Raw genomic sequence first — 14,496 nt, 5'->3', positions numbered from 1 at the left:
CGCAAATTTGCCATTTTGGAATATTATATGCATCATTTTTCTTTAAGTAGCAGAAGTGCCAAATTGAGCACCAAGTAGATATGGATTGTAATCTGGCTCCATCCATGGACTATGGAGACTTCCAACTCTCTTATGTGAACAGATTTCATCTGGTCTAACAAGCTGAATCCAGTAGGAATTCAGCTTGTTAGTAGGAGCACTCATGCCAAATCCAGAACTTGTTGCATCCAAGTTTATGTGTTTATGTAGAATAACCATTCCGGGGCCTAGTAACCCTTTTCAGTGTAGCTTATTCTACTTGCAGCAAATAAAATACCATTGGATGTGAAAATACATGGCTTTGGCATGGGTGCTGTCTTCACTTGAATTAATTTTCATACCCACTGAGCCCAGGGGGTTCAGTTTCTTTATAGGCTCCCTCAGGTGCTCAATCAGGAAAAAAACCTGTAAAGACTATCCTGTGCATATGCAGTTTAAATCGGGAGTTGTTTGCAGCAGGAGAAAAATATACATATCGGGTTCACAGTAAGGATGCACCGAATCCAGGATTCGGTTCGGGATTTGGCCCTTTTCAGCAGGATTCGGATTCGGCCAAATCCTTCTGCCCGGCCGAACCGAATCCTAATTTGCATATGGAAATTAGGGGTGGGGAGGGAAGTAAAAAATGTTTCCCCTTCCCATCCCTAAATTGCATATGCAAATTAGGGTTCGGATTCAGTTCGGTATTCGGCCAAATCTTTCACAAAGGATTTGGGGGTTCGGCCGAATCCAAAATAGTGGATTCGGTGCATACCTAGTTGACAGAGTGCACTATTACACCATTTATATTTTTGAATCATAAGACAAATTATAAAAACATTTGGAAAATAGACATATCAAACATTCTTTACAGTTTGGGTGCATGTTCCATTATAAAATGGTTTTAACTTGGTAAGAGATCCACTAAACTGTTCCAGGGTGAATCACACATTATGTTTGTATAACCTGATGGATTATTGGGCACAACTACTACAATGTGATGGATTTTGGGCACATTCACTACCACCTAACTGCATTGCAATTTACTGAAACTAACAGTTAACTTGCCCTAGTTTTGTATTACCAGATTGCTTCTTCTACATCACTCTGACAATATTTCAGAGCAGCAACCCATTCCAGGCAGCAGACATTTTATGAACTTCTGCAACCCTTAATAAAGAGTCGGGTCTGCAACACATACATTATTTACAGATTATGGGCTGCATTCCTTTAAATCTAAATCACTTCAGACACAAGGATTGCAGCCCAGGACCTCCAACTGAACTCTTCAAGTGCTGATGGGGGTAATGTTAACATTTTAAAAGCTTTCCAGGGCCCATTTTTCAAGTTCAATATAATGCGCTAAAAGTAAAATTGTTGGGGCTTAACCTGTAAAACTGTGCACACACTCCACATCAACTAAGGGCTTTAGAGCAATATCTACAAAAATAAAAGCGATCATTTTTTACCATGCAATTAAGGCTCAGCAAGGTGGCTGCCATGTCCAATTATTTCCTATCTCCTGGTCCTATCAGGACAGTGATAAGCAAGGATAAACTGCTAGCTACTGCACAGCTGCATCAGTAACCAGTGCTCTTGGGCAATAGGGGAAAGTGCAGTTAGCCCAAAATTGGAGTTGAACATTTTGTTATGCCAGAAAACTTAAAATATTCGTCTTCTTTCAATTTAACGCAAAGCATATAGAAACACAAATCATAAAACTGTGATAATACTGCATATGTGATATTTTATGACAGTTGTATGCCATTCATCTTCCTTACTCCAGCTTCGTGTATTCTACCTACGTTAATAACTTATACTGGTTCTGTGTCTAAAGCTCTTTGGCAGAGACAAATCTGCTGCCATGGATTCCTGCAAATCTGTAGCCACCTAACTATAAGAATTACATCATTAAAGTGATACTGACACAAAAAAATACTTTTAAAAATATAAATGTACTTATAGGTAGTTACCTATAGGTCATGTTGATTTTGTTTTTGTAAGTTATTGTTAGTTGAAGTTCCTAAACCTGGTTGTTTTGCCAACCTGACTGTCCCATCTCAGCTTGTCGGAGATTCTAATGCTAACGGGACAATTATTTTCTCTTCCTTTTGTCAACACAGTTTGGGACAGGTCACAAAGGTAATGTTAATACAGTTTTGTTTTTGGTCAGAGGGCTTGTTTGAACCCACTATTTACTGACCTATGGAACGCAAGAAGTGCTATGCCTAATAGATGTTGTGACAACTCAAAGTCAAAGGACGAAATATGTTGCAGTTCATCAGCAGCTGGAGGTTGCCTGGAGGGTCTCTGCACTTTACTACTTCAAAGTGATTTTAAGGATAATGGAATTTATATTTCTTTCTAGCATATCCTTTGACTTTATGGAGGTTTTTTACATTGACAGATAATGTAAGGGGAAATTTACTGTGGTGTTTTTGTAGAAAAGGAACTACACTTTGAATGACATGTGCCTGTACCAGCCATACGTGGATAAAAAATGTAGCAGCCACGAGGCATAAAACAGTTTTTGGCACTATAAGAATTGTGTGTAGGGACTGTAAAAACATGAATGATCTTGCTGATTTTAGTCAACAAAATGGTTAAAAACTAGAGGTGAAATGGTCACATTTTCCAACTGTTCCCTAATAATATGGAGCAAATCTGGTTTCTATCCTATGCTCTGTTCCATCAGACACCAGCTAATCAAAATTACAATTTATGTGACTGACTGATTCATGTCTTCCAACAAGTTACATACAGAATATGACAAACTGTCATTTAACAACCGCTATATCTTAAAGATCAGCGAAAGCCCAGATCAAACAAACTATATGGAACAGTATTGGGCACATGGCATTTGTCCTGCTTCCCAGAGCCCGCAGCCCTTATACCTGTTAAGTTACAGCCTCAGTTTTCCAGTACTAACAAAGCAGCCACCTTCCCCAAAGCTCAGGTGTAGTTTGTGTGCTGCCAGGGGTACCCCTGTTGTACCCTGAGTGGGCACAGCTTGCATGTTGTTCTTGAAATAACTGAAGGACAACCAAGAAAACAAGTTCTGCTAGAACTGTGGACTACAACTTTAACAAGCATAGTAGTGCCAGCTTTGGAAAACAGTGCAGAATCCCTAAGACTAACATTTTATTTTCATACATTTATAGGCTATTTGAAGAGTGCTTGCCAGTTTACACAGAAGAACAAGGAGGAACGAGAATGGAAAATATTTGACCGATGTCTTAACCAAGGCTGTCCTGTTTTGTTAATCTAATCTAATCTATATGTTGCCAGATACCACAAAGTTAAATGGCAAGTATACCAAGGAGTTAACTCACTAGCTATTGGAAGAGATGCATTTCTGGATGTAATTAGTGGAATATGGCCCAAGATAACAGAATCTGTACAACTCTTAAGTATTGTAGTTCAATAACGGCTTGGAGGGTAGAATGAACAGCTCTTGTATATTGTGGCTTTTAGCATAGACATTGTCTTTCATTGGACAATATTCTAGATTGTAGCTCTGCTGCACACAATATGTATTTAAAATAATTTTATGCCTAGAATAGAAGATACTTGTTCATTTAATCCATATCTCATTAAAACATAACACACGGTTACAAAGCACTGTTTTATCCTGTAAGAGCTGGGCATACACTTGATAAAACTGTCCTGTTTGCCTTGAAAACTATGGAAATGAAAAGAAACAGTTTGCAAATATTATGCAGCACCATAAAAGCAACATGCCTGTATGAAGCAACATAACATACTGTAGATGGGCACTATGCTCTATTTCAGGGGTCCCCAACCTTTTTGACCTGTAAGTCATATTAAGATGAGTTTGGGAGCAACACAAGCATAAAAAAGCTTACAGAAGGCCTTGTTTCGTCATAAACCTGGTTTCATTGCAACCAAAACTTGCATCCAAGCAAGGAATTGAAAAATAAGCACCTGCTTTGAGGCCAATCAGAGCAAAATCCAAGGGGTTGGCGAGCAATATATTGCTCACAAGCCACTGTTTCGGAGACCACTGGTCTTTTTAATAGGTCCATATGCATTTTCATGTTGTTTATTTTTATAGCAGGGAGTGCTAAACAGAATTCGGAAATACTTTTTTTGTCAAACCTATGCCAATGGCAGACTCTTCTATTATACGATATGCCTTCTAAAGAAGCGACACAGTACTAATGTTAGTATGCACCGTGGCATTGCATAGAATGATAATATTTAACGTTCACGGCCACTTGGTAGAGTTCAGGCATGTGGTTTTTTTTTTTAAGATTACCATTCAGAAGGCAGACTAGGTAGTTGCCTCTCCTAATAGTGAAGAGTACAAACAAAATAGAATTGCCTGGGCTTCTAAAAAAAATAAAGTGCTACATTTTGGATTCTAGACTAGTGTGGCCCTACTGAGTTTGCATACAGGTAAAACATACCCAGAAGACGCATATTAAAATTCAATCTAGCAATTGTAGTGTAACAGTTTTGAGAGAAACTGAACAGAACTTTACAAACCAAACTGGACAACAAAAATTCTACTGATCCATAAAACACAAGCAGAATATGTTGGTTGCTGTGAACTGCCAATCAAAATTCGATGACAGGCTATTTTAGCGTAAGGTTTAAAATGTCTAATTTGCAGCCATGTCCCCCTTGATATGCTACAACTCCCAAGATCTGAAATTTATGGGGCTCAAAGTTCACATCAGATTTCTGATATCCCGAAGCTTAAAGGGTCATCCCAAAAGAATGTCATATATATATATATATTAGATAAAACACAGCTGACAAAGAAAGGATGAAAGCTGTAAGCTCAACCAAGGTGCAAAAGACTATTTAAAGCTGCTAAGACACCCTTGTTTATCTGCAATGAGAACAACTGATATGAGAGTACATTATACTGCTCAGTCAAACTTTTTGCAGGAGGAGCCAGCAAAAGTTTGCTCTCCAGAATTGACAAATTCAAGAAAAAAAAATATTCTACTCAAATATGCAGCAATAGGTAACAAGTTACAATCTTTTCTGAAAGTCTGATGCCATTTGAAATTTGAGTACAGTGCAATATATCGATTTGCCTCTATGCGGCGTTCATTTGCTTTCCCTACCATTGTCACATTACTGAATGAAACCCTCACACAGCTCTATAAGGTGCAGATCCTACATCTACAGTTTGCTTCACTGCATCTCCGTAACGTTAAGATTTAACTGTGCAATACATTTTTTTTGTCTTGTATGTCATTTTGTCTTTTTTGAATTTTTTTTTTCATTTTTATTTTTTTTTCTCTAAGTTAGCAGAAAGTCTACATATCACTTTGGAAACTAACAGAAGAGAAACCATATTATGACTAAAAGGAAACAAAAACTTGCTGGAGTGTTATTTCTTCTTTTTTTAAGCTCACATCCTTCATGGCACCTCTCAGAACTGAGCTCCTCCTGAAATACTGCACAGATAATGAAAAAAAAAAGTTTTAAAAAATTCTAATGTTTTTCCGCTTGGCTGACTTGGAGAGCATTGATTACACCATTGATGTTCTCTTCAGGTACCTAGAAGAATCAAAAGGAAAATCAAAATCCTTGTACACACGCATTTGTATTAGTGTGTGTATTTGTGTACATTTTATGTTTGTATTATATTATATATATTTGAAATGGAACACTGTTTTTATAAAAATAATCATTAGCTATTAATAGAGGACTAGTTTTCTCTCTCTAGCCTTCCCATTTATCAAGCTGGTCACATGAAAATATACTTTTCTAGTAGCATGTGCCATTAGAAAATTCCAAATAGAAAGACTGCCATTTTAAATACAAAACTCCACCTTCTGGCTTGTATGAGGTACTGTGCTCACACACAAACCAAGGGCACACATACATGCTAGATTACATCAGCCAAAAACTAGACAAGCTGTGTCTTTTCCTCACACACATCTTCCTGTTACAGATACGGCTGCTTTATTTCCTGTCAGGTGATCTCTGAGGGAGCACATAGAACATCACAAAATGGTGGCTCAAGGGGAAACGATTTAAAATGGCAATATTTACAGATATCTAATGCTAATTTGGTTAAGATTCTTTAATACATCACTTATGATATAATTTATCTTAGTTAAGGATGCATTCAGAAGATATAGTTTTCCTTTAATAATTGATAATTAAATATAAAAGGTATGAATGAGAGATGTATAAATGCCAGCTGTTCATAATGATTATTTAAAAGACACCATACACCTGAGTAAAGACTTACCAATTATAATATATGATATTAAAAATGAAGGCTGATATTTCTGTAAGAGACTGTGTTACTTCAGAAGAGAATATGTCACAACGTTCAACTGAAGGAAACTTACAGTTAAATCTGTAACCTGCTCAGCACTGAGGACAGTGCACAGTTTTAATTAGTGTATTGCCTCACAAAAAACACAGTGTAATAGGGCAGAACATGAAATATGAACAAGAATAGCTATCATCTTTTGAAAAGAGCCCTCTGACCTACTGTAATAACCCGGGAAATAGACCATTACATGGAAGCAAGAACATGGCAGATCAATTTATATTGATTTAGGAGTCAGCTGAGCACAACTGACAATTTTGTTAAGGAGAATATAACTGTGTTTTGTTTTCAAGATTTGGGCAAAATCTTTCTATATGACTTCTTGCATTGGACTTTGTGCAGCTGACCAATTAGAACTAATTGCTTAATTGCCAATTTTGTGACCAGCACATCATGTTAGGTACAGGACTTGACTGATGTTACATATCTTAGGATGACATGCAAATCCATAGATGCTGCAAGTTGCTGTCTTAAATAGGCCCCACTAGCATCAGCTGATACCTATACATTTTTGAGCTGCTAGTAATTTTTTTTTATCTTTTGATACTGTACACCAAAATAGTACACAGTACTGCACACCAAATAGTGAGACAATTGCCATGCAAAAGCAAAAGCAAAACCTGACAAGACATAGTTACTATAGTGAAATTATTTGTACGTACAGTATGTTAAGCCTATATAAATAGAATACAAGAAATATAAATGCTAAATCTAACAAATTCAGGAAGTATGCTAGTGGCCGAAAATAGAGGCTTTGTCTGCATCATTTGTGAGTCAGCACCCAGGTCTGATTCTTTTATATTCTATTTGCTGCTTTATAAATGGCAACTATTTGTAATATATATATATATATATAAATGAAATCACACAGCTCTACAGCTTTGCAACTTACCAGTGCATGATCAAACTTAAAGGTACTGATGTAATAAGCTGGGATGTCGGCAGCAGCTAAAGGTTCCGAGATCTGTGCAACAATCCCACATTCATCTACAGAAAGGAAAGAGTCATACAAACACATATGAACAACGGTCTCAACGGCTTATCTATATATAGATAAATTATGACAGAAAAGAGCATAATCTCCTGTATTATCATCATTATCCTTTAAATTATATAATGCTTCCAAAAATTGTTCATGAATCATATTAGTACCTGCCCATACAATCTAAGGTCCCTGTCACATTCACTCAACACACCAGGGTCTGTTTCACTTTGAGCAAGAAACAATGGATATTTTATTTTTTTTGGAGTGTGGAATGGAACGTTCTCAAATGGCAGAAAAGACTTGTTATACAATCCATCTTTTACCTACTGTGCCCAACTACATTAACTTTGTTCTACTTTTATCTTACAGTTGTTGATACAGGCTGACTGCAGAAGGATCAAAAGATATGTTTGTCCTTAATGTAAGCCCTAGCAATCATTTGCCTTTAAGGATAGTGTTAAGAAAAAAATCGCCATTCAAAACACCCTTTCATTTCAAGTCGATTGTGTGCATACTTTTTGAAAACTGAATGTGGAAGCATGGTGGGTCTGGAAATGCATTCAATTATGTGACTGTGTATAAATTTTTTTAGTGTACCTCCAAAATGATTGATTTCACACCAGGAATTACCTTGAAAAATTCAGTGGAAATTGCCTTGGTTACAGCACATACTAGTCAGTGATCCCCAATCAAAAGCTCGTAAGCAGCATGTTGCTCTCCAACCCCTTGGATGTTGCTCTCAATTCCTGGTTTGGAGGCAATTTTTGATTGCTTAAAAACCAGATGTACTGGCAAATAAAGCCTCCTGTAGGCTGCCAGTCCACATAGGGGATACCAATAGCCAATCACAGCCAGGAACATTTTTCATGCTTGTGTTGCTCCCCAACTCTTTTTACATTTGAATGCTGCTAACGATTGAAAAAGGTTGGGGACCCCTGTATTAGATAGTATCACATTTTATTATTTTGATGATCTAATTACCTGCATGTGCCCTATCGTCAGACTATCCTATGTTGCCCTTCAACTGGTATCTTGAAAATAATACAATTTGTGGCTTTTCTGACCCAAGCATTCAGTTTATGAATGAAGCATCTTTAAAATAATGCCTTTTAGTTTCTTTGAGAATGTAACAAAGAGTCTGATTACCCTTGCTATATGCACTTGGCAGCACTACACAAAGGTTGGGGTGGGAGATGGGTGCACCCCAAAGGCCAAGCCCCTGTGTCTAATCCTTTGTAACTGAACCAAACTTACTTCAATCTAGGAAGCAGTAGAATTGTTTTTTTCCAAGGATGCACCTGTTTAACAGATTTACCCCAAATGTTATTGAGGGAGTGAGGGACTGCTCAAACACAGTTTCATATATACTCATATCAAGGTAGAGTAAACAAGTGTAGAATAATAAAAATATGTGGGTGCAAACATGTTAGGTCAAGATTTCACGATAATCTTAAAGCAATTCTTTTTCTCAAACAGTCATAATAAATTGTTACAGCATAAATATATGGCTGCACCAACAATGATGCACACACTTTCCGTACTACTGAACTGTGTTGCTGTGTAAAAATAATAATATATTTCATATAATTAACAGTGCAACCAGAAGTGTATACATACCAAAGCCAAGAGGCTGCCCACCAATGCGAACCATTTTCCAAAGCTCTCCTGATGCACTTGTAAACAGCAAATTACTAGGGAACCTAAAAAACAAAGCAACACAAATACAATATACAATACAATGCATGCAGTATTTTATGCATTATATCAAATAATATGTTCAATTTGTGTTTAATTAAATGTTCTTGTATTAACAAGTTGAAACCCCCCTCTGTAGTTTTCTCTTATATTAGAGATGTTTTTTTTTTATTGAGATATTGTAATCAGTTTCCATTTTTTTTAAGACAATGTTATGTGTTTGACTTATTTGCATTGATGATTAAACTTTTAAGCCTGGGACTTTATTAGCTGAAAAGTACCTCTAAAATTGCTTACAGCCAGTAACGGTACAATAGGATTAGGCCTACGACACGTGTTATTGCCCAATAGCTCTTCATGCCACCTGTCATTTGCAGCATACAGGTATTGGGCAATCCACCACTGTATTTCAAGGTCATCTGTGCCACTGGCTTTATTGGTGACTAGTGATAAAAATAACCAAAGAATTTTAAAGCTCTTCAAGCACTGAGAGGTGTGAGTTACATACCTGACACACTTTTTGCTTTTGCTAAAGGTAAGCTTTACTTTTCCAATAGGTATCTTAATTCAGAATATATATGAATCATGCACATATAGAGAGACATCAGTGCACAAATATGGCACAGTGACCAGGCTTCAGCAATAGATGGTAGCTCAGGTAACAAGCAATAAATGTAGTCAAAATATGAACTCTCAGGTTGTGCTCACCTCTGCTGTGTCTGTACATCCATCACCAAGGAGATATAGCCCTCAATGAGGGAAAAGGAAAAGAAGCGGATATGATCAGGCTCCTCGCTGCCCACCACTGAATCTTTTACTCTAGTGAAAAAAAAAAAAAAAAAAGTTTGCTGAATTTTGTATCCTCCAACAAAAACAATGTGGGCTCATGTTCATATCGTATATAATGGATAGCCAAATGATGAAATCCACAATGAGGAAAAGTTATTTATGCTAGATGTGTCCACTTGATGTAATAAACAGTAACTGTTAGATTTATCAAAATTCTTTTGCAAATTAATTAGGAATTTGCACTGAACCCCAGATCCCAAAAATGCAGATTTGGTGGAAGTGGAATAATAGATATAAAAACAAGCTACATAGACTTTAGCCTGTAATAAGTAGTTACCTACAAGGCACTGATATTAACACCTGGCAGAATCTCACCATATTGATAACCTGAAGTGAATAAAAGGCATGCAATGCTCATAACAAAATAATTGGGAGCAATATGTTTCTACTAACATTTTTTTTATAGGAAGATGTAATGTGATTCTTTTGTGCAAATAACTTTAACTGGTGATTGTTGTAAAAAATGTACAGACCTCCTCCAACCCCCCCCCATATTGTACCTACCCATTGGAGTAAAACATAACATCCATTAGGAGTGTAGTCACAGTCGGAAGTGTATAAGGGTCCAGGCTAGTTACACAAAACATATTGCTGGGACTGGAAAGTGGATGAATAACAGGCCTTTGAACTAGAAGACAAAGACATGATTTAATTTCACTTTTATGATCGACATCACATAACATCTGCCTACTATATGCAATGGCATACATGTGACATTTGGGTGTTTTGACCATGAGATTTTTACTCATCTAAATACAAGACATCAAACTGCCTGAAACTGTTTGATGCCTTTACACATTGCTGGCAAGGGGGATAGTGTAAAAGCTCCAGAATGGACAAATTCAGGCAAAAATGAGTGAAAATTGGCAGTATAAGGCATCTCTGCAACATATTAACTGGGAAAGGCATTTTACAGGGTTAAACACAGAACAAAAATTGGATGTGTTTAAAATGCTGCTTAATAAATATGCATGTCAGTATATTCCCCTTGTGAGCAAGGAAATTTATTACAAAGCAAAACCTTTCTGGTTCAATAGATGTGTTGGTATTGAGGTGGGTAAGAAAGGACGTGTTTTTAAGGCTTTAGTTGGGACAGCCAAAATGTTTATTAGGTACAAGGTGGCCAATAAATCGTGCAAAAAACAATGGAAAAGGGTATTGCAGCATAGAGTAAAAAGAAACAAAACGTATTTTTTAAATATGTAAATAGAAAACAAATGAAGCAGGAAGGGGTGGGACCCTTAATATCAGGGGTGTTCAGCTGATTGATGAAAACAGAGAAAAAGCAGAGATTTTGAACTATTTTTCGTCTATCATTCTACACCAATGAGGAACCAGTTAATTAGGGTTCCCAAGGTTGTTTTCTCTGAAAAAAAAAGTCACTTGAGAGGGGACATGATTACACTTTACAAGTACATTAGAGGGCAGTATAAACAGACAGGGTCGGACTGGGGGGCTTGGGCCCACCAGGGCTGCTGCCTCAGGCCCCCCTGCTGCGCATGTGTGCATGCGCACAAGCGCACACATGTGCACTGTGTTTTTGCTGGCGGGCCCAGTCCGACCCTGTAAACAAATAGTGGGGGGCCATTTCTCCCATAAAGAGGATCACTGCACCAGAAACCACCCCTTTAGACTAGAGGAAAAGAACATTCGAAGCAGTGTAGGTGGTTCTTCACAGTGAGGACAGTGAATCTGTGGAATGCAGGGGTGCTTCGCCAATGAGGCAAGTTGAGGCTGTCGCCTCAGGCGGCAGCGCCCCACTAGGTACCAGTGGCAGCAAAAATGCTGCTCCTGGTACTTTAAGAGCGAATTTCCGGGGGAGGGGGGGCAGCAGCAACTGCTGTTGCCTCAGGCGGTGGAGGGGCCAGGATCGCCCCTGGTGGAATGCACTTCCAGATGTGTGATGGCTGATTCTGTTATTGCTTTAAGAGGGGCTTGGATGTTTTCTTGGACAGACATAATATCCAAGGCTATTGAGATAAAAAAAAATCTACAATTAGTATAGATATTGGTATATATAGTTTATGTGAGTGTATGGAGGGGTCGTTGTGATTGTGTGCATGTATGGATGCTGGGTTTCATTTGGAGGGGTTGAACTTGATGGACTGGTATTTTTTCAACCTGATTTAACTATGTAACTATGTAACATTTTAAAAAGTCAGCAACCAGACACACTGTGCCTCTACAATGAGGGTAGAAATAAAACATGCATTTTAAAAACAAACATCTTAGAAAATGTTAAATAAACACTATATGTAAATATTTATTTATAAGCATGTGATTGTTGCATACATATTATTTTCATTTGCACCAATTACAAGATATAGCCTCCAGTGCTTCCAGCTGCATTCCTCATCTGCTATACTAAAGTTTAATGAAATTCAAGTGACTGTGGCTGTGCTGCAATGGGGGACAATCGGAAATGTTTACATATGGTAAGTAAAAGAGTCACTGCTATGAGCCATGTGTGATTGATGCCAGCAGGACCATAGCTATGCTTATATTTTAAGAGCGGCTGGAGAAAATAGAGGCTATGGGACAAATTTACTTACCTCCTAAGTTGCGCCAACGTTGGCTTCGATGCACTTCGCCAGGCGAATTTTTGACAGGGTGCCGCTAATTCACTAAAATCCGAAGTTGCACGCAGGGAGGTGAAAGGTAGTGAAGTTGCGCTACCGTTAATTCGCCAAGCAAAGCGAAGTTACGCTAGCAATGCCTAATTTGCATACGGCGCCAAGTTAAAGTACAATGGACGTATATGTAGCAGCAAATACATTACACTACACAAGCCTGGGAAAGCTTCATAAAATAAAAGTTGTTATTTTGCCCTATACATGTGCCCACTGTATAGTTTAGGTGCCATATGTTTGGAAATGTAGGGGGGAAGGAGGGTACCCCAAAAAAATGTACGATCTTTTTCAGCCTATCACCCTTAAAAAAGTAAAAGACGCCAGCACTTTTTTTGAAGCAAGCCCTATCTACTCTATTGCACTTTGCCTGGTCTGAGGTGGCGAAGGCAAGTCTGGCGCAAGAGGTAACGCTCAGTAAAATGAGCAAGTTAGTGAATTAGCGTAGTTATGTCCCTTCGCCATAGCGCAACTTCGTCTGGCGTAAGGGTGCAAAGTAGCGCTAGAATAGGTCCACTTTGCTAGCGAATTTACTCCAGCACCCGTTAGTAAATCGGCGAAGTAAAGAAATGACATCACGCTGGCGAATTTGCGCTAGCCGCTGTGCGCTTTAGTCAGTTTGCCCCTATATGTTCTAAAAGGTAAATATATATATATATATTTATTTATTTATGTATTTATTTTTTTACATTTTTTTAAACTCTATTACAATTAAGAGTTCTAATTTGAGTCCCTAAAGTCTAAAGTTTGTTGGAATCCTTAAGCAGGCCTCTATCAATTACTTTCTTCCCAGAGTTTAATAGCCATACATCATTTACTTCAAATTGACTTATCATGGTGTGCATAAATATGTGTGCTCATGTAAACAAAATGAATCACCATACCAGTCAATACATGCTGTCTTAAGATACATACCAAGCTTGGGTTTCACAAAACCATTTGTAACTCCAAGGTTATCAGCAGCTACAGTTTCTCCATTTACCACTTGCAGTATGGTAAACTCTGCTGCCAGCGTGTGCATCACAAAAGGCAAATCCCTCTCACGTACCTAAAACAGAGACCAGTTCACAAGCAAGGTTATACAATCATGGATTCCAAAGTTTTGATCTATATATTATCACATTAAATTAGAGATGCACCGAATCCTCTATTTTGGATTCGGCCGAATCCCTAAATCCTTCACAAAAGATTCGGCCGAGTACTGAACCGAATCCTAATTTTTATATGCAAATTAGGGGTGGGAAGGAGAAAACATTTTTTACTTCCTTGTTTTGTGATAAAAAGTCATGTGATTTTCTCCTCGCCCATAATTTGCATATGCAAATTAGGATTTGGAATCCTGCTGAAAAAGGACAAATCCTGGACAAATCCCAAACCGAATGCTAGATTCGGTGCATCCCTACATTAAAGTTCAGCTATATATATTTTTGATATGAAGGTGTTGTTTTGGGTCTTTAGAACTCAAGAACTTTTAATAAAAGCATGTCAAATGTACTCTTCTCCCAATAAAAACAGCAATGTGACATGCATTGTGTGCTCCATCTATAGATATCTGTGCAATAATGATTTTCTTTGAATTCATGTAATTACAAACTGTCTGGGTCACCATGGTTCTTTCTTATTTATGGAACAGTTTGTTTGCTTAGGGCAAATCTATATATATTTTTAATCTTCACGAAGAATAGTTTATAAAAATATATAATATAAGCTATAAGGAGATATATATACATATAATACACAAAAGCCATGAATATCCTGTAAATTATATCCTTATAAACGGTGAGTAGTGATGTCATCAGTTATAAACGGTGAGTAGTGATGTCATTTCTGTCACATGACTCACTAAAATTTGTGTATTATAATAAATAAAGTACCCCCAGTTGTAAAATATGAGGATATTAGAAGTTACCTCGGAGTTCCATGACCTGTATAAAAACACTCGGCCTTCGGCCTCGTGTTTTTATATGGTCATGAAACTCCTCGGTAACTAATAATAT

At 37.6% G+C, this 14,496-nt stretch overlaps 1 protein-coding gene across 1 annotated transcript in view; it reads right to left on the bottom strand.

Annotated features, from left to right (window-relative positions):
• Positions 1-5,281: 5,281 nt before the first annotated feature.
• Positions 5,282-14,496, bottom strand: part of castor2.L (cytosolic arginine sensor for mTORC1 subunit 2 L homeolog) — a 132,273-nt gene continuing 123,058 nt past the window's right edge. Inside the window, 6 exon segments of the mRNA NM_001093274.1 lie at positions 5,282-5,556; positions 7,236-7,330; positions 8,946-9,028; positions 9,732-9,842; positions 10,377-10,500; positions 13,415-13,547. Coding sequence (NP_001086743.1) covers positions 5,491-5,556; positions 7,236-7,330; positions 8,946-9,028; positions 9,732-9,842; positions 10,377-10,500; positions 13,415-13,547 — 612 coding nt within the window. The 3' untranslated portion in view covers positions 5,282-5,490.

This window comes from Xenopus laevis, chromosome 2L, assembly GCF_017654675.1.
Source record: "Xenopus laevis strain J_2021 chromosome 2L, Xenopus_laevis_v10.1, whole genome shotgun sequence".
In the NCBI taxonomy this organism is placed as follows: domain Eukaryota; kingdom Metazoa; phylum Chordata; class Amphibia; order Anura; family Pipidae; genus Xenopus; species Xenopus laevis.
Note: the sequence above shows the minus strand (reverse complement) of the source record. Positions and strands in the feature narration are given on the sequence as shown.